This window comes from Amblyomma maculatum, chromosome 4 (genome assembly GCF_055883805.1).
Source record: "Amblyomma maculatum isolate TAMU_Amacu chromosome 4, ASM5588380v1, whole genome shotgun sequence".
In the NCBI taxonomy this organism is placed as follows: Eukaryota; Metazoa; Arthropoda; class Arachnida; order Ixodida; family Ixodidae; genus Amblyomma; species Amblyomma maculatum.
The window spans coordinates 86,290,831-86,309,870 of NC_139347.1; the positions used below are offsets into that span (position 1 = coordinate 86,290,831).

At 47.8% G+C, this 19,040-nt stretch overlaps 2 protein-coding genes across 2 annotated transcripts in view; one reads left to right on the forward strand and one right to left on the reverse strand.

The window, feature by feature from the left end:
- Positions 1-19,040, reverse strand: part of LOC146191568 (transient-receptor-potential-like protein) — a 149,424-nt gene that overhangs the window by 38,696 nt on the left and 91,688 nt on the right. The window lies entirely within an intron of this gene.
- On the forward strand, positions 10,893-13,164 carry LOC146191569 (uncharacterized). Its single transcript, XM_084599719.1, has one exon. The coding sequence runs from the start codon at positions 11,131-11,133 to the stop codon at positions 13,162-13,164; it is 2,034 nt and encodes a 677-aa protein (XP_084455845.1). The 5' UTR covers positions 10,893-11,130.

Genomic DNA, 19,040 nt, shown 5'->3' on the forward strand with positions numbered 1-19,040 from the left:
GCGCAGCATTTGTGAGAAGATGTTCCAACTAGCTCAATCTCAAGCACTTCTTAACTTTATTTCGAGTTTTGCGCTTAACCTCAGTGTTTGTCCAGCTCCTTTGTTCGCGTAAAAATAATCAGCGCAGCATTTGTGAGAAGATGTTCCAACTAGCTCAATCTCAAGCACTTATAACAAGTACATGACGAGATGCTCATTTGGGATCTTTGATGCACAATTTCTCCATTTCATTTCGTTGTTCCCGCGTGCCTTCTCGCACCATATTGGTGAGGACGGTGAGAAAACCTCGTAATCAGAGTTTTGCTTCAAGGGAAGACGCAATAAGACCCGTAATAAGCAATTGCCCACGGAAGAGGAAAAGCTGTTCTAGCGACCCATATTGCCCAAGGTCATTACGAATGAGGAAAATAAATGAAATGAAAAGAAAAGAAAAGAAAAGAAGCAACAAGCTAAAGAGCGAATAACAGCGAATTCAAAGCAATCACAAGTACTTCATATATTTTCTCCCCGGCGCTGCAAATAATGGTTGCCATTGTTGGTCGACCTCTTCTCATCCATTGACCGCATCTCTCGAATAAAACGAATCCGTCCTTATCAATGCGCAGCTTCCAGAGTTGCTTCCTTTTTTCACGAGACGCAAGTGTTCGGCTCCTTGAGTCTCTCTCTATACACGACAAATGGCTCCGCTTGCCCGAAAAAGAAAACGACAGGCACGACAGAAAGCCACGCATAGCCCCTCCCACTTCCGTCAGCTATGGTGGGCAATCAAATCGCTTACGCGTGACCTCAAAGTTTTCAAAAGGCAGTGGGCGGGGGTCATTTATTTGGACCCACGGCGAGATTCCCGGCGGAGCCACAACAGCGAGGCAAAGCACCGCCCGCGTCGCAAGTGGCGGTAGCAGACAAGCGGAACGTGCTATAAATTTTGAGCTACAGGGGTCGGAAGAATGGTAGGCGCGCGGCTGAGATACAAAGAGCGGATGCCCGTAGAGGACCCACGAACGACGACTCCTTCTTTCGCCTTCACTCTCTCCTAACAAGGTTGCCAGTGTTCTTTATTTCCAATTTTCTGTTTGTCTTCCCCTTTGGAGTGGCCGGGCTTCGCGTATGGACCGGGCACTGGATACCCGCATGACGTTTTGTTCTGGCTGCCCCGGGTGTAGCGGGGGCCGGAAAACACTCGTGCTTCAGGGGAGGGGGCCAGTGTATAATAGCGATAGTGAGACGGAAAGAAACCGTCTCGCTCGTTTCGTGTCTTGTGCGTCTTGGGCCTCCTTATCTACGCGAGGTGCTTACGAAATAAGGAGAGGGAACAGACGAAGGTTGAACAACTAATATGTTTTATTCGTTTTTACCTCTGCTTCCAAAGTGTAGACAGACCTGCTGTCCTGTGGGCACCCTTCCTTAGGGTGGCGGTTATGTAGCTCTTTATCGCTCCATATTTTTCGCTGCAAAGGAGAGTTGATTTCTGTGTCTTTTCGGTTGAATTCGAACAAAAACAAAACAAAAAATAAGTCCCTGTTATATATCGCCAGTGATAAAAATAGCCACAGAGTCAGCTCATTCTGTATATTTCAGGTTCTTCGTAGGAAGGAAACGAACCCCAGAGGACTGCGCGCTCTATTTCCCACCACTTTTCGAGGCTGTCGGCAAAGACACATCTTCTCGACGTTGAACTAGAACTCATTTTCATCCTTGGATGTTTGCACGACTGTGACGTCTTTTCTTTTTCTTTTTTGTCTGTCCTTGATTTGATGGTTGCTTTCAGCGCTGACGAAATGGTGCGGTCGCACTACAACGAACGTTGCTTTAATAGCCGAAAATAAAAGAGAAAGATAACATTTTGGAGAAGTGGCTCGCCATGCCGGTTTTTTGCTGGCTGTCCAAATTTCAGTCCTGGGGCCGGAGCCTGTGATCAAGTGGACCAAGCGTCCAGTTCGGCCGGTGAAAGCGAACAGCTCCCTTGACCCGCTTTCTGCGAGATTGAAAAGTCATACCGGACGTGTTTCGGCCACAACTTGTCGTGTTCAAGTCGTTACTTTTTATATTTAAAAACGTGGTATTTATACATATTGGCGACGAAACGATACAGATAATGCCTGTTTTGAGCAGAAAGTTTGGTCAGCCAAAAGTAGGTCATGTGACTATTCATTGATGCGGCATAATTTTTTCAGAAGATTTCTGGTTCCTCTGTGAATTTACCGCTTGGAGTAGCTGTTTATCTTTGCAGGACACTGATTGCGCAGTTGAAATTATTGGAGCTAATATAGAAAAAAACAATGCATTCAACGGAACCATAATGCCATTGCATCGGCATACAAGCGCATACGTACGTATACATAGGTATATGTATAACATGTGACCTGTTACTAATTACCGATAATGATGTACCCCGATCCTACAACAGCCTCGACAGAGGCTAGCAGTATGTTCAAAATAAATAAATAAATGTATATTCTGTGTACCTACGCGCGTGTGTTTAGCGCTCCCAACTGCGCTTTTTCCGATATTTGAATGGTAATCACCATCATCTGCTTAACAACGTGCGCTGCAAAAGTAAGGCCTCTCAAGTACTTCGCCTCTAAGCCCGTACGATATTCTAAATACAGCATGCACATTCGTTCACGATTATTATAGTGTCTCTCTGATGTCTGCAGATAATGATCATGTCTTGTCCGAGGAGACTCACTTGTTCCCTCATTTGTTGAAGGTTAGCAGCGCATTTATATTGATCACATTTCACAGAGCGAGCCAGTAAATGTAGGCTATCGAGTCATGGCATTAGCGCTCCTCAACAGTAAAGCTCATTCGCCAATATACGCCCTCTAGGGACTCACTCACTCACTCACTCACTCACTCACTCACTCACTCACTCACTCACTCACTCACTCACTCACTCACTCACTCACTCACTCACTCACTCACTCACTCACTCACTCACTCACTCACTCACTCACTCACTCACTCACTCAGGAGATCATACTCGTTCGCTCGTTCAGTCAATCCTTCATTCACAAATCAACATACTAATTAAGCCATGAAAAACCTCTCTCCTTGACCCACTTACCACTACTTTACACTGTCAGTTCCCCGTCATATATAGCACAGAAAAAAAAAAAAAACTATCTAGGAAGCAAAGGGAACTACACTAAAATTACATACCCTTATTACAGCGAAATCTGAACAATAAAAGTCCAGTAATCAATCCTGGAGGTTTATTGAGAAACCACCTACAGACAGAATGTCTGCACCCTATAATCGACTTTTTGGGACCAAAAAAATATTAAAATAGCATGTGCGGAATGAACACACAACAAATACGCACATAAACGAGTTAAATTATGAATTGATCTCAAATGCAAGGACACGGTTTAGGCTGAACCTCTCCCGCAGCTGCTGTCGATAGCCCGTAACGAACGGAGAACAAGGCACATCAGTCGGAAGAGGACAAAAGCGTATCGCGAGCGCTCGCGAACCTAAGGGCCAAGGGAGGCTCACACGAAAAAGTACGCTTATCCACGCGAAGGCCCTCGCTGTGCCGTCACCATCCCCCCCCCCCCCCCCCCCCCCCCCCCCCCCACTCCTCCCCCCGCTGCCCCTACTTTTCTTTTCCATGCTATCGAACAGCGTAGACGGCCTCACCGCCGGGGGGTCGAAAATTCGTAGTCAAGTCGACTGGGGGTCACCCGATACGAGGCGTCGTTTATCATCATTTTCCTGTCTCATGTCGCCAGAGATAAGGCGAAAGGGGAGGTCATGGAAGGAGACGAAAAAGAATGCGCAGCGATAATGAAGAAGACAAGCAAAAAGATATTGCGAATAATGACTTACCATCTAAAGGCAAAAAAAAAAAAAAATCTAATCTGTGCCTATAGTTAATTTCTTTTTTCTTTTTTTTTTTTGCTAATGAGCTTTTCCTAATTCCCCAATAAAACTGTGCATTGGCATCAAAGCGTTTGTTCGGCCAATCGTAAGTTGACTTTACGACACTCCCAGCTAGAATTATTGGTTTGTTATCGGGAAGTCGGTGGGTTAAATAGCAACAGCGAGCAATTTGACAGGGGATAATCTGGGCAGTCAGCAACCATTCTTGAGGGTTACCGACGGTATGACGGCTTTGTTTTTGGTATCATGCTATGAAGGACGATTTACTGCAGGACACTGGAAAGCCTGGGATTGATCAACTGCATCCACATCGCGTAGTGCACAGAAGTCTTGCATTTCAACGCGACCGCCGTGACCAGGATTGATTCCGGTTCTTCGAGCACATCAGTCGAGCTCGCTAACCACAGAGCAACGACATCGGGGCAATGTGTCTAAAGGGTAGCTGATCGAGTCTTTTGGTGCTGAACATCGGGCAGTTAGAATTAGTGAGGCAACGATTCTCGGAGCAGTCACCAATAAATTGTTCCTGCTAGGTGCCTTGACAGCCAAGTCTCGTGATTTCAATCGAGAGAGACCTATGCTCCACCTAAGCGCCTTCGAACCTTGAGAAAAAGCCCAGCGCTGCAAGTTACCGGGGACGCAGTGCGTGCATCGCGCGCAGTGCGTGCGTACGAAATATCGGTTACAAGGAGCTGTGATCATTCTGCTCTTTATCCCGCCAGAGCGGCATCGGACGAGGTCATTTGTCACCTGCGCGTAACCCTCTGGTGGGCCGTGCAAACGAAGAAAAAACGCTGCGTCGATCGACCTCGGAGGAGGAGGAGGAGGAGGAGGAGGAGGAGGAGGAGGAGGAGGAGGAGGAGGAGGAGGAAAGGCAGGGAGGTTAACCGGTAAAGGAACTGGTTTGCTACCCTGCACTGGGGGAGAGGGGTGAGAGAGAGGGATGGGTGATGACAGTCAGACATGTCACATCACATCACGTCACAGTCATATCACGTATTATAAAAAATCATAGCCTTTCGATCAGTCCTGTGCTTTTCATAAAGCGGAGCAGTGCCTGGGAGGCCTTCACCGCTGACGATCGCCGTGGCCAGGGACCTAGGATCTTAATTTCAGTTAGTGGGCGTCCATCTAGGCGCTCCAGCGCACGGCATAGACGATCGACCTCGGGCTGCTCCAGTCTGCGGATCGGAAGTGCAAGCGCGCGCCTTACTGTGCCGTACGTACTACGCATCCTTGTTATAGCGAACTCGTGAGAACGTGGCCTTGCCTATGAGCACAGATAGCATACGGCGTACGCAGGAAAGCTTTAAACTCTTCCGAATTTGAGCAAAGATGGTGTAAAACGTTACCTGATCTAGCCGCATGAGTAGGTGCAGATCCTCCCTCTAAACCCTCTCAATAAAACATCATAAAAGAAAAGCTTCTGCTGTCCCCAATGAGGTTTACGGTTCCACGTTTGTTCGTTGTGCACTGTGTTGCAATTAAACATTGTAGATATACCGTGTCGTTTACTGTGTCGACAATCGGCTGTGAATGGTATGCGCCGCTATCACGTGATATCTTCGTCACGTGATATATGTGATCTGGTACGCCACGGTACGACGAAAGTTGTTTGAAAATCATGTCTCTTTAAAAGGCAGACTTTAAAGGGTGCTTTGCTGCAACTAATAAAAATAAACTAATCGATTGAAATTTTCGCAACTACCACCCGGACAAAGCACGGAGAAGGAGAAAGCCCTCCTCCTACGACCTCCGTGTAGCTGCGTCCTGTGCCATAGTTGCGGCAGCCTGACTAATCTAAGCTCGCTTCCTAATTTTTCAACGGAGCTTCCTTCCATTGAAAATACATTCTACCGCCGCGAAAGAATATTCGTTTTCTGTTCACATAAGCGCGAGCTCCCACTTCTTTAAATCACTAAAGCTGTTTATTTATTTATTATTTTATTTATACAATACTGCAGGCCATAAAAAGGCCCTGGCAGGAATGGGGCACAATCGAGCATCGTTATACACACCTATGTACAGTACATTTTTCCGTGGAAAGAAGAGAGCAGAAGGAAAGAACAAGAACACATTTTGATTGATATATTGCAAAAAAATAGACGTTATTGCTTCAAAAATTGTTGAATTGCGGAGAGGACATTTGTACCTTCAAACACATGCGAAGGCAAACCATTCCACTCGGTTGTAGTCCTTGGGAAAAATGTATATTCGAATTGGTTTGTGCGGGCGAATACAGGAGTTAGTTTATGAGGATGATGACGCCTCGTAACTCTGGACGATGAGGGTTGAAAATACAACGAAGGATTCATACGGAGCGTGCGATAATAGATGTTGAAGAGGAATTTTATTCTTGCTAGCCTTCTCCGAGATGCTAATGATTCGATTTCATTTATTCTTATCAACTGTGATGGTGAATCATGTCTGCGGAAGCGGTTATATATGAAGCGTACTGCTGATCTTTGTACTTGCTCTAACTTATTAATATCCTGCTTTGTATAAGGATCCCAGACTTCGCAGGCATATTCTAGCTTGGAACGGACTAAACAATTGTATGCTAGACGCTTTTACATCGGAGGTGCAGTGCTTAATAGCAATATGACGGCAATTACAGCCAGTCTTTGTTTCCGGTATAAATCGCACCTATGGCTCATTGTAAGTGTTGATGCCTCGTCAACGGCAAAAGATGCATTTATTACGAGAGAAATGAATTTCAAACCTTTCCCGCCGCTCCAGTCAGACTCATTAATATCTTCTCTGAAAGTGAAATGCAACGTAGCGAAGACTTGGGGATTCGAGATAAAAAAAAAGAAAGAAAGACTGCGACATGCTGAGTTTAGTTGTAAAATAGGTCGGTTGAATGTATACACGAGCACGTCTTTTGACGTTTGACTTTTTTTTTTTTTCTGAAAGCGCTGTTCGAGTGAAAGTCGTGTCTTTGCGGATAAAATGTTGTCATATATTGAAACTGCTCGGAACCAATTTTTCCTCCTGTACCTTCCTCCAAGTCTACGGCTTACCCGCCGACATTTAAGCTGCGCTTTCTTACCGGCGAAACGGGAAAACAACTGGATTGCTTACTACGTAGTTACGCTCATTGTGTGCTCGGCTCGAACAGAGACAAACTTTAGTAGGAGTCACTTTAACATGTAGTTTGAAAGCGACAAAATTTGTAAGCCTGAGTAGTATTCTTTTTATAGCCATATGGAGAACCGAAAACCGCTAACGCAATCTATACTACGGTATCCAGAGCTTTAGGCAGCGATCCAAAAATATTATCGGCAAAGTCGTGCCAAATTTTGCTGTCCTGGGACTTTTCCTCTCTCTCCGTACGCTGACAGGAAACGATTTATAATCTCTCCTTTATCACTTGGAACTGCTTCTGATATACTCTTTTCTGCCGAACAGGGGTGAGGGAGAGGAAGGGGAGCAAATACCTGCTTAGCAAAATAAGAAATCAAAACTTTTTGCGTTTCTCAAGTTGTTTTTTTTTTTTTTTATTTAACACTCTGCCTGGGCACGGGGACACTGCTCAAGGCATCGTCTTGATTCAGCCCTCTTTCGACATGCAGGTTTTCCTGGCTTTCTTCGTATCGCTGCTAACAGCTGCACAGTTCAACCAGCCAGTACCTCTGGCCTCGTCACCGGCACCAAGCCCATCGCTCGATGACTACAATTGCACGCTGCCTCCCTACCATGACCTGATTTCCTCGGCACAACTTGATGAGCTTCGTACGGCATCATCGGCAACGACATCACTACCAACCGGCTCTTTAGGCAGCCACCTTATCGATCGAAGCTTAACTGGGCACGAGGCACTGCTGAAGGCATCGTCTTGATTCAGCCCTCTTTAGACATGCAGGTGTGTAAAACATTTGCGCTATATGCTAAGAAATCCGATAACATGTTCTTAGTAGTGTTCCCGTGCCCCGGAACCTTGCGCGAAACATTGTGCGAGTGCTTCTCGATGTTGTTTCTCTTATTGAGCTGTGGGGACACCGAATCCAATCCTGGACCCCCTAGGCGTCAACCCGCTCTCACTGAACTTGAAAATTTACCTGATGACCATGCAGAACAAATATCTGTCCTATTCCAGCTACTCAAAAATTTCCACAAGCGTTCGTCACAAAGCGCGAAGTGTCAAGCTGAGTTGGCGGCCGACATGAAATCCATAAAAGCCGGTCAAAAAACTATACAAACAGACAACATCGACATTTGCAAGCGATTGGACGATCTAGAAACAAAATAGGATTTATTCGACCATCTCTCAGATGAAATAACATCTACTCAGGCATCAGTAGAACTAAAAGCTGAAAATTGCCCCTTACAGTTGCGTCTGAACGAGCTAGAAGATCGTTCTCGTCGGGACAACTCAACTTTTTACGGCATTCCCGATTCTCAAGAATCCTGGCTCCAAACAGAAGAAAAACTAACAAATCAGATTAAGGCGGTTTTCGAGTCATTTCCTACTTTTTCATTTTCCACTGATTCATTTCATCGTGCTCACCGTTTGGGCAATTTTTCTTCTAACAAATGTCTCCCCGTTATCGCATAGTTTACGACTTTAAAATGCCAGATCAAGTGCTTTCACTGCGTAGTGAGTTGAAATCAAGAAATGTCACAGTAAACGAAGATTTTTCGTCTGCTACTAGGACCGTCCGCAAAAAGCTAATAGATGTCGCGAGATCTCTACCTCAGTCACCGAAATTAAAGCTAAAATATTATAAACTATCAATCAACTAGAGGTTGTACATGTATGACATAGTATCGGATTCTGTTAAAGAACTTCGGACACGCACAGATAGCATTGCCAGTCATTCAGATGCATCATCCTCCGCCATTGTTTAGGGGTGAGAGAGGGGCTGTGGTCTGAATCCGCCTTTTGCGCGAGGATGTGGCGCCATCATACGGGAGCGGGCGGGAAACACATTGAGCGGCAGTGTAGCAGACGACGCGAAAGCGCACCATAGGAAATGGCCACGCCAACGCTGGTAGAAAGCGAAAGCTTCCCCCCCTTTTTTGGCCTCGGAGCGGAAAGTAGTGACAGTGATTGCAGCATATGTTCACGCAGTATGGGGGAAGGTAGAGCGTTTTCACAATCCACTCATAACGCACGTACGCATATACTATCTTCGTATTGTAAGAGCGTGTAGCGCGGGCCGTGTTCGACGTGACAGAATGAGACGCTCTCAGGGTGCAGGTTTTCGGCAGACAGGAGAGCGTGGGGGCAGAGAGAGAGAGAGAGGGATCTCAAAGGGCAAAGCAGCCAGGGGTTTGTTGATGCTGCAGAGCTAGGTGGAATCGTCTCCTGTGACTTTGAGCGGCGCATATGCGCGGGGTGTCTTGAGTTACCGAGCACAATGCGGTCACCGCGGCGCCGGCATGGTGCAATGGGCGTCGCTTCCTCCTCGCGTCATCTACAACCGTGCAGCTACAGGATTTCATCCACGAAGATCGGCAGAGAGGCACATATACACACCCCGTGAAAAGGGCATTGTCCCGGCCGGAATGCACACCTGCAGGAAACGCGCTGCATTTTTCTGGCAATGGATGATTCAGAGCTGTAGCCGGTTTCTGGCCTCAGGAGTCAGAACGGATGTGGTCGCAGTGGTGAAAAGGTTCTCGGTGCGCAGAGAATGGTCATTCTGTTGTGAAAGGATCTCCAACGTTCATTTCTGCCTCCGCTGCGATTTCTGCGGAATCCACAACTTGGTGACACATGTGAATCTCCTACATATCGGATGCGCATCTCGGTCAGGAACCAACCCTGTTCTACGTCCAGAGCGATCCACTCTGCAAGTGAACGAGCATGAACCCTCCAGGAGACTCATTTATTGTGCCGGGCGGTTTCCTTGCCGTTGCAAACGGTTGGACGAAGACGACGATTATCAAGCTCCCTAACGAAGTGCATCTGATTGCGTACATTAAAGGAACAAAGTCCGGATGCTTTGGCGTGCACGAAGGCGAGCCTTTAATTAAAAAAAAAAATACTGTGCGTCGTGCAAGTGTCAATAAGTGCGTCATATATGCTCCGAGCGGCAAAAACACAGATACTACAGGTATGTATGCATCTAAACGAAATATGCATGATGAAAAGTACCTACTGGTGTTTTCACCCAGGCTGTAGCGCACCAGTGATAGCTGCAATGAGGATTTCTTCGGTGCGTGATTGCTTCAGTTGCACCGGGGCCTGAAGGCGATGTATTTTGTCCCTTCTTATCTTTATGTGCGAAAGGGCTAGGTAGTGTTACGTTTCGAACTTCCCGAGTAACGAGACGGTGCACGTGTCGAGATGGGCGTCCGTTTTTCTAAGAAGACTGCATGCGACCACCTCGGAGTTCGTGGACCAGAACCACCCAGGACGCAGCAACGCGGTGTCGCATATCGGCAGCGACGGCAGCAGTTGCCCCAGTTTGTGTCCGGAGGACTGTGCGCAGAGGCGCTAACGAATTCGCCGAAGAGCGGGCGCGCCTGTGTTTGGAAACAGAGAGCCGCGGCGCCTGCGTGTTAGCACCGAGGAGAGAGAGCGGGTCATATCCCCCCCGTGGAGAAGGACGGTCACCGCATTCCTTTCCCGCGGAGTGCTCCCTCGCGAGGGGTCCGCGTGGGTGGCGCGCGGTTCCGACCTTGGACAGCAAGCAAGCCTCCTTGGGACCCCCATGCCTGACTTCCCCCGGCGGAGTCGCCATCGTGCCGCTAAAGTGGAAAGAGTGCGCTGGGAGGACGTTCTAGTGGGCGGTTCCCGAATGTCAGCAGATCAGGAACTCAAATGTGATTGGACTTTGACAAAATAGAAAATTCCCCAACTAGGTACTTGGGGACAAAAAAGTTGTTAAAAACGAGAGCACGAGTGCTCTCCGGTGGGTACCTTCTCAGATTCACCATGTAAATAAACCTTCGTTAAGTTCTCTCTAACTCTCGGCCAGTCTCTGCTTGGGTGACCACCGCCCAATATTGAAGTGCATGCAGCCCGACGTCTGACTCGGCTTTTCGCTACCCGTTGGTCCGCTACCGGAGCAGTACCAACGCAAAAGCTGGTTGGCAGCGTCGGGATGGACTCCGCTGGAATCATGGTTGCAAGGTTCGGTGAGTGCTTGGCTTTTCTTCACTGAGGTTTTACCAGGCTTTGTAGTAAGTAAGTTTACAAAGGTAGTGGGAATTGTTTATCGTTAGCACGGGACTTGAAAGTACGTGACGATAAGAGATTTCTAAAAGGAAGAAATTGCAGCACTCGGGATAACCATGAATTTGAAAGTGTTGAAAAAGCCACTTTTGCTGGAGTTGGCCAAAAGTCTGGGTTTGGATCTTCAGGACCAAACGAGAAAGCCAGATATCATTGAGGCTATTGAGGCACTTGAGGCAGACGACGATGAGCTCTCGGAATGCCTGGAGCTGATTGCTGAGAGAGAGAAATCAAAGAGGGAAGCAGAAGAAAAAAATGAGAAACGCATGGCTGAAGAGAGTAAGCGCTTAGAGCAGGAACTTGAGCTGAAGCGTCTCGAACTGCAGGTGCTAAAAGCTCGAAATGAAAGTGATGAGAGCGTAGCATCGGGCACAGTAGAACGCAAGTCGTTCCGCATGAAAGACCTTATGCAACCTTATAGGAAAGGAGAGGACATAGGTCTGTTCTTGGTAAACTTTGAGCGCACGTGCGAGAAGGCAGGGTTTAGCAAAGCAACTTGGCCACAGTGCTTGCTGACACTGTTGCCTTGTGAGGCGGCAGATGTGATAGCCCGCTTGACTAAAGAAGATGCAGATGATTACGATAAGGTTAAATCTAGTCTGCTCAAAAAGTATAGAATGTCAGCGGAAGCTTTCCGGCAAAAATTTCGCAAAGCTAAAAAGGAGAATGATGAGTCGTACCCGGAGTTCGCGTATAAGCTTATGGCTAACTTGGGGGAATGGCTCAAAGAAGCTAAAGCTTATGACGAAAGCCAAAGAATGTTGCAATGCTTCGGACTCGAGCAGTTCTACTCTTGCTTGCCTGATGAAGTAAGGCATTGGGTGCAAGACAGGCCAGAAGTTGCGACTGTTTCGAAGGCAGCAGAACTGGCAGAAGAGTTCGTCTCGCGCCGTGCGCTGGACAGGACGGAAAGCCCTAAATACCAGAATAGGAAAGCAGCTGGATGGAGAGGGCAGCCTGTAGAAGAGAGACAGCAAGCACGAGGCGTAGACGTCTCAGAAAGAAGTGTGATCGTAAGAGAGGAAGCACTTGAAGCAGAAAACGGTCAGAAGAAAGCTTTTGAAAAGAGACGGCAATTGGTTTGTTACAACTGCCAAAAGCCGGGACATTTAGCTGCGGCTTGCAAAAGCCCAAAGATTGTTTGCTTGTCAGTGAACAGCAACAATGAAAGTATGCGGCTTTTAGAGCCATACTTACGAGATCTCGTCGTGAACGGAAAACCGTGTCGCGTGCTTCGAGATTCGGCGGCTACAATGGATGTAGTTCATCCTTCGTATGTAGAGCCAGAAAATTTCACTGGAGAGTGCACATGGATTAAACAAGCGGTGGAAGCAAATAGCGTGTGCCTTCCAATCGCTAATGTCAGCATTAAAGGTCCATTTGGCGTACTTCGCACAGAGGCTGCCGTGTCAGCCAGTCTGTCGAAGCAGTACCCCTATCTTTTCTCGAACAGATCTGACCAACTGTTACAGCAGAAGGGACTAGTGTTCGGAGAGGGGGCTGCCCAAGGGTTGACTCGCTCGAAAGCAAGAAACCGGGCTGCTAAAGCCAGCATACTGGAAGCGTCAGGTGGCGTTGATGCGGCAGAACATGAGCCGTTAGACACGACAGAGGCAATCCACGCGTCGACTAACGAGGATGGTATGGAGTTTAAAGAGGCCTGTCGGGAGCTTCTCATAACGCCGCCATCTGACAGCTTGCAAAGATTGCTGGGGGTGGACCGATCGTCCCTGATAGTCGAGCAAAGAGCCGATTCCACACTGCAGAATCTTTGGCACATGAAGAGTAAAGGTATCGCGAAGAAAAACGTGATATTCTTAGAAAGGTCCGGAATACTTTATCGAAAGTATCGTGATCGCAGAGGAGTGCAGGTCGACCAATTGGTCGTACCAAAACGCTACCGCGGTGATCTTTTGCACTTGGTTCACAAGAGCTCGCAGTCAGGTCATTTAGGGCTCAAGAAAACAAAGAATCGGTTGCTGCAGGAATATTACTGGCCAGGATGTTTTCGGGAGGTGGAAAATTTTGTAAAGACCTGCGACACATGTCAACGGGTGGGCAAGCCAGGAGATAAGGCGCGAGAGCCCCAATGAAGCTAGTGCCTGTGATCACGGAGCCATTTCGACGACTCGTGATCGACACTGTTGGTCCCTTTCCAAAGACTAAGACTGGTTACAGCCACATTTTGACAGTGATCTGTCCTGCCTCCAAGTTTGCTGAGGCAGTGGCCCTGAAGGAGTTAAGCTCAATGGAAATTGTGAACGCACTCATGTCCATTTTCGCACGGGTTGGGTTTCCCGCTGAAATACAGTCAGATCAGGGGACTGTTCTTACCAGCGCACTGAATACAACTTTCCTGGAGAAGTGTGGGATTAAATTAATCCATAGTTCAGTGTACCACCAGCAGTCCAACCCGGTAGAAAAGATGCACTCGGTAATGAAACGCATACTGAGAGCCCTGTGTTTTGATCGCAAAACCGACTGGGATGCCTGTTTGCATGCAACAATGTTTGCGCTGAGAACCGTGCCTCATGAGGCCACGGGGTTCTTGCCAGCCGAAATGGTCAACGGCCGCTCCCTGCGATCGCTACTACGCTTTCTTCGGGAATCGCGTGAGGGCAGGGAAGAGAACCCTACGATGGTCGAATACGTGCTCGCGCTGCTTGAAAGGTTGCACAAGGGGCAGGAGCTCGCGGGAGGCGAAATGAGTAAAGCGCAGGTGAGGGCCAAACAGTGCAATGACCGAACAGCGAGATTACGCTGTCTTGAAGCTAGAGACGCGGTAATGGTGCTAAAACCGTCCCAGAAAAATAAATTGGAAGTTCAATGGGAGAGCCCAGCGGAAGTCATTCAGAGACTGTCCGACACGCGCTGTCTAGCTAACTTGCCCGGAAAGCGAAAGATAGAGCCACGGTAAACCTAACGGCAATGCCGATGACTTAAGTCAATGCTTTTGGTGTTATTGATAGCATCGATGAGTCTGGCTTGGGTATGTTTTTTTTCCTGGCATAGGTTTGCATAATTACCATTTTTCTTTTAATCTTGAACATTGTGTTTGTGTGAATGAATAATGTTCTGGTTGTATCAAGTGCTGAAGTAGTAGTAAAAGGATTAAAGTAATATTGGTATGAGAGCCTGGTGGATCTCGTGGAGAGAGTCCTGGCGCTTGCCGTCTTTGCGGCTGTGATTTTCGTGTTGTTCAAACTGATGCTGTCTTTCCTGTGAATGAGCTGGTCTGCAGAGATCAAGAAGCCCTCCATAGTCTTGACAAGAAGCAACGAGGAGCTGCAGAGTCCGTTGGAGGCAGCAGAACATCAGCAACAGTGAACCGAACCAGAACGACATCGTGTATCCCTCTGGACAATGGTTGCTGACCTTTGTGCATCGGGATCTTCAACCGCCGCCGGAGAAGCTGTTACGTTTCGAACTTCCCGAGTAACGAGACGGTGCACGTGTCGAGATGGGCGTCCGTTTTTCTAAGAAGACTGCATGCGACCACCTCGGATTTCGTGGACCAGAACCACCCAGGACGCAGCAACGCGGTGTCGCATATCGGCTGCGACGGCAGCAGTTGCCCCAGTTTGTGTCCGGAGGACTGTGCGCAGAGGCGCTAACGAATTCGCCGAAGAGCGGGCGCGCCTGTGTTTGGAAACAGAGAGCCGCGGCGCCTGCGTGTTAGCACCGAGGAGAGAGAGCGGGTCATCTCCCCCCCGTGGAGAAGGACGGTCACCGCATTCCTTTCCCGCGGAGTGCTCCCTCGCGAGGGGTCCGCGTGGGTGGCGCGCGGTTCCGACCTTGGACAGCAAGCAAGCCTCCTTGGGACCCCCATGCCTGACTTCCCCCGGCGGAGTCGCCATCGTGCCGCTAAAGTGGAAAGAGTGCGCTGGGAGGACGTTCTAGTGGGCGGTTCCCGAATGTCAGCAGATCAGGAACTCAAATGTGATTGGACTTTGACAAAATAGAAAATTCCCCAACTAGGTACTTGGGGACAAAAAAGTTGTTAAAAACGAGAGCACGAGTGCTCTCCGGTGGGTACCTTCTCAGATTCACCATGTAAATAAACCTTCGTTAAGTTCTCTCTAACTCTCGGCCAGTCTCTGCTTGGGTGACCACCGCCCAATATTGAAGTGCATGCAGCCCGACGTCTGACTCGGCTTTTCGCTACCCGTTGGTCCGCTACCGGAGCAGTACCAACGCAACAGTAGCTTAGATATCACAGGCGGCTATGTGCGCTAGGCCGTAATATTTAGCATGTTTTATCGTGACTGCCATCTCACTAACAAGAAAAAAAAAAATACGGCGTTTTATGCACTGCCGTTCGCGAGCCTCATGACCAGCTCAACCACTCGGCTCGCTAACGGCGGTGCATCACAACAAACACCCTTTTTTTCCTCTTTTTAGTCAGGCGGCAGTCGCGATAAAACATGCTAAATATTACGGTCTAGCGCACACAGCCACCTGTGATATCTGCGCTACCCGGCCCCTTCGCACATAAATAAAACAAACGACAAAATAGATCGCCATCAGACGCGCCGAACAAATGCTCATTGCGGCTATCACTGGTGGGTTACAGGCTTGGTGCAAACTCCGGTAGATACTTTCCATTATGCACATTTCCTTTAGATGCATACATACCTGTAACGAAGTGTTTTTCGCACAGTCGAGAGCACGCAGTCGGCTGCCAAGGTCGCCCATTCACGTCTTGACGCTTGGTTGCCCTAATCCAAGCTTCACGCCGTTGCAGGTCGCGGCTCGCCGAAGGAAACCTAACAAAACGCCTCTTGCATCCCGGCACGCCTCGAGAGTGGCAGCCGTAAGCGGCACAGGTGGTTGGCATCGTTTTACCGAGGCTGTGAACGTGACCGCGCCTCCAGCCCCCGTGCGTTGGCTATGAGTGCGGCGACGAGAAGCGCCGTCGACGCCGCTCAGTGTGTTTTCATCAGTAGCCGCTGGGGCTTCGCGCATGCGCAGAAAACTCGCGCAAAAGGCGGATTCTCCATCCAATACGAAACTGTCTGTTATACTTACTAACGCTAGGAGGGTTCAAAATAAACATAATGCATTATCATCTATTACTGATACATGTTCTGGACACATTATTGCTCTTACAGAAACGTGGCTCACGCCTAACGTTCTAGATCACGAAATTTTTCACAATGCAGATAATTTTAATATATACAGATGTGATCGGTTTAATCATCGTGGTGGCGGCTTTCTACTCGCTATATCTAATGACATTTCATCCTCAAGTATCATATTAACACTTGTCTTGAAATATTCTGGGTGTCATTAACTGTTGATCATCTTAAATTGATACTGAGTACATGCTACCGGTCCCCATCTGCACCGCCTACCTTTATAAACCAACTTCATGACTGTTTTAATAAAATAAGCACGACTTTCCCTTCTACTCCTATACTCCTGCTCTGCGACTTTAATTTTCCGAACATTTCCTGGGACAATAATACGATGTCCATTTTGTCTGCCTTCTCTGCGCAGAGTGATGAATTCATTAACTTGTGCTCTTTATTCTCGATGACGCAGCTGATTACTGAACCAACTAGAATACCACCTAATGCCTCAAACACACTTGATCTCATCCTGACTAATAGACCTGATTTTGTATCAGACATTCTATTTCCAGGCATTAGGGACCATTTATCAATTACTTTTCACCTTAATGCGGCACCCCCAAAACATATAAAGGCAAAAAAGAGAACACGCGACTATAACAAAGCACATTTTGTGGCAATAAAGAATGAACTGTGCACTTTCATGGAATCTTTTCTTCCAAACGTTCATGATTGCTCCATTCAGTCAAATTGGGATGTCTTTGCAGGCGAAGTTGACCGTTTAACAAACAAATATATTCCAATTCGCAACATCGTCTCTAACTCGCACGCACCATGGTACAACGCCCATATAAAAAAAATTATCAAACAAGAAAAAACTACTTTATCGCATCGCAAAACGTTCACCAACTGACTCGCACTGAGCTGCTTACAAAGCTGCCTCCAAAATATACATAACGGTAATAAAAAATGCCAAAGGCCACTTTTTATCTAATACCCTACCGGACATGCTGCAAACAAATCCCAGAAAATTCTGGCGAGTAATCAATTCCACATCTAGCAATCCTTTCGCTGTGTTAAACTCGTGTGGTGAGCCAGTTAATAATGATATCTGTGCTGAAGTACTAAATGAGGCTTTTGTTAATAATTTTTCGTCCCAAATTTGTACCAGTATTCCTACTATATGTCATGATTACCTGGTGATGCCACCAGTGACTGTTAACACAGCTGGTGTTGCTTGCCTAATCAATACTCTAAAAGACCATTCTAGTCCAGGATACGATTTCGTTAATGCAGAATTCTTAAAAACCACTTGTGCCTATAGCTCAGATATGTTAGCTCATATTTTTCAACAGTCACTGGACACTGGTACACTTCCTGAACAATGAAAAATTGGGAAGATCGTTCCACTTCACAAATCAGGGAGCAAGTCCTCTCCTGCTAATTATCGCTCCATATATTTTACTAGTACATGTTGCAAATTACTTGAGCATATCATATTCGCCACACTCATGAAATTTCTTGAGAGTAATTCATTTTTCTCGTCTGCACAACATGGTTTCCGCAAAAATTATTCATGTGAGACTCAACTAATTTCTTTCACAAATAGCGCACATCATATTGTTACGAAGGGGGTAAGACGTCGGAGCGCTGAATAACAAGACGATAGGGTCGGGAGCTCAGCTGGTCAACGGCAGCGCGTCCGGCACGAGAGTCCTTTTCCAATGTCTTTCTCCTTCACTTGTCTTCTAAACTTCATCTTCTTCTGTACTGTTACATTTTCCCCCTGGGCAGACGAAGCCCCCCGGGCGAGGTAGTTATTCGTTTCCACGAGAGTGACACGGCTTCATCTGGGCGACATGGGCAACTTCAGTTCTGACTGAACGACGACCACTTGCTGTCATACGTGCTATTTGGTAGTTTACTTCACTGACGCGTTCAAGCACAACGTAAGGGCCAGCGTAATGCGTCAACATTTTCTGCGCTAAACCACGCTTTCGGAGAGGTCGCCAAAGCCACACTAAATCTCCAGGGGCGTAAGACACGTGGTTATGCCGGCTGTCGTACCGAGCTTTTGAACGCTCTTGCGAAGCGAGAATTCGCAGACGGGCGAGACGACGAGCTTCTTCGGCTCGACAAAGAGTTTCCGCAATGCACGGTTCATCATGGACGGGGTAAGGAAGAATGGTATCTAGACAATACCTAGGAGGACGGGCATATAGCAGGAAGAACGGGCTGTAGCCAGTAGTCTCATGGGTTGCAGTGTTGAATGCAAACGTTATAAATGGCAGTATAGTATCCCAATTCTTGTGGTCAGATGCGATGTACATAGATAGCATGTTTGTGAGTGTGCGGTTTGTGCGCTCCGTCAAGCCGTTGGTTTTAGGGGGATATGGTGTGGAATGCCTAAAATGCGATGCACACAAACGAAGAAGCTCTTCCACAACATCTGCCATAAACTGGCGACCTCGGTCACTGATGATCACTCGCGGAGGTCCATGGCGGAGGATCACAGAACGGAGCAAGAACAGGGACACGTGGTGAGCGGTGGCTGAAGGAAGAGCTGCTGTTTCGCAGTAGCGGGTGGGGTAGTCGGCACAAACCACGATCCAACGATTTCCGTCGGATAACTTCGGGAAGGGACCCATAAGGTCGATTCCGATTTTCCTAAATGCGCCACGTGGTGGAGTTACAGGATGCAGCAGGCCCTGTGACGTGGACGTAGGGCGTTTGTGTCGTTGGCACTCAGTGCAGCTCGCCACATATCGCTCAGTCGTCTGGCGCATCTTTGGCCAATAAAACCGGTCGCGGGCACGATGGAGCGTTCTTGCAGAGCCCAGGTGACCGGACGTGGGGTCGTCGTGCATGGCGCGTAAGATGCACGAGCGGTAGCTCTC

Bases quoted from the DNA above. Each gene is read 5' to 3' on its own strand.
- LOC146191569 (XM_084599719.1), top strand. From the start codon at position 11,131: ATGAATTTGAAAGTGTTGAAAAAGCCACTTTTGCTGGAGTTGGCCAAA.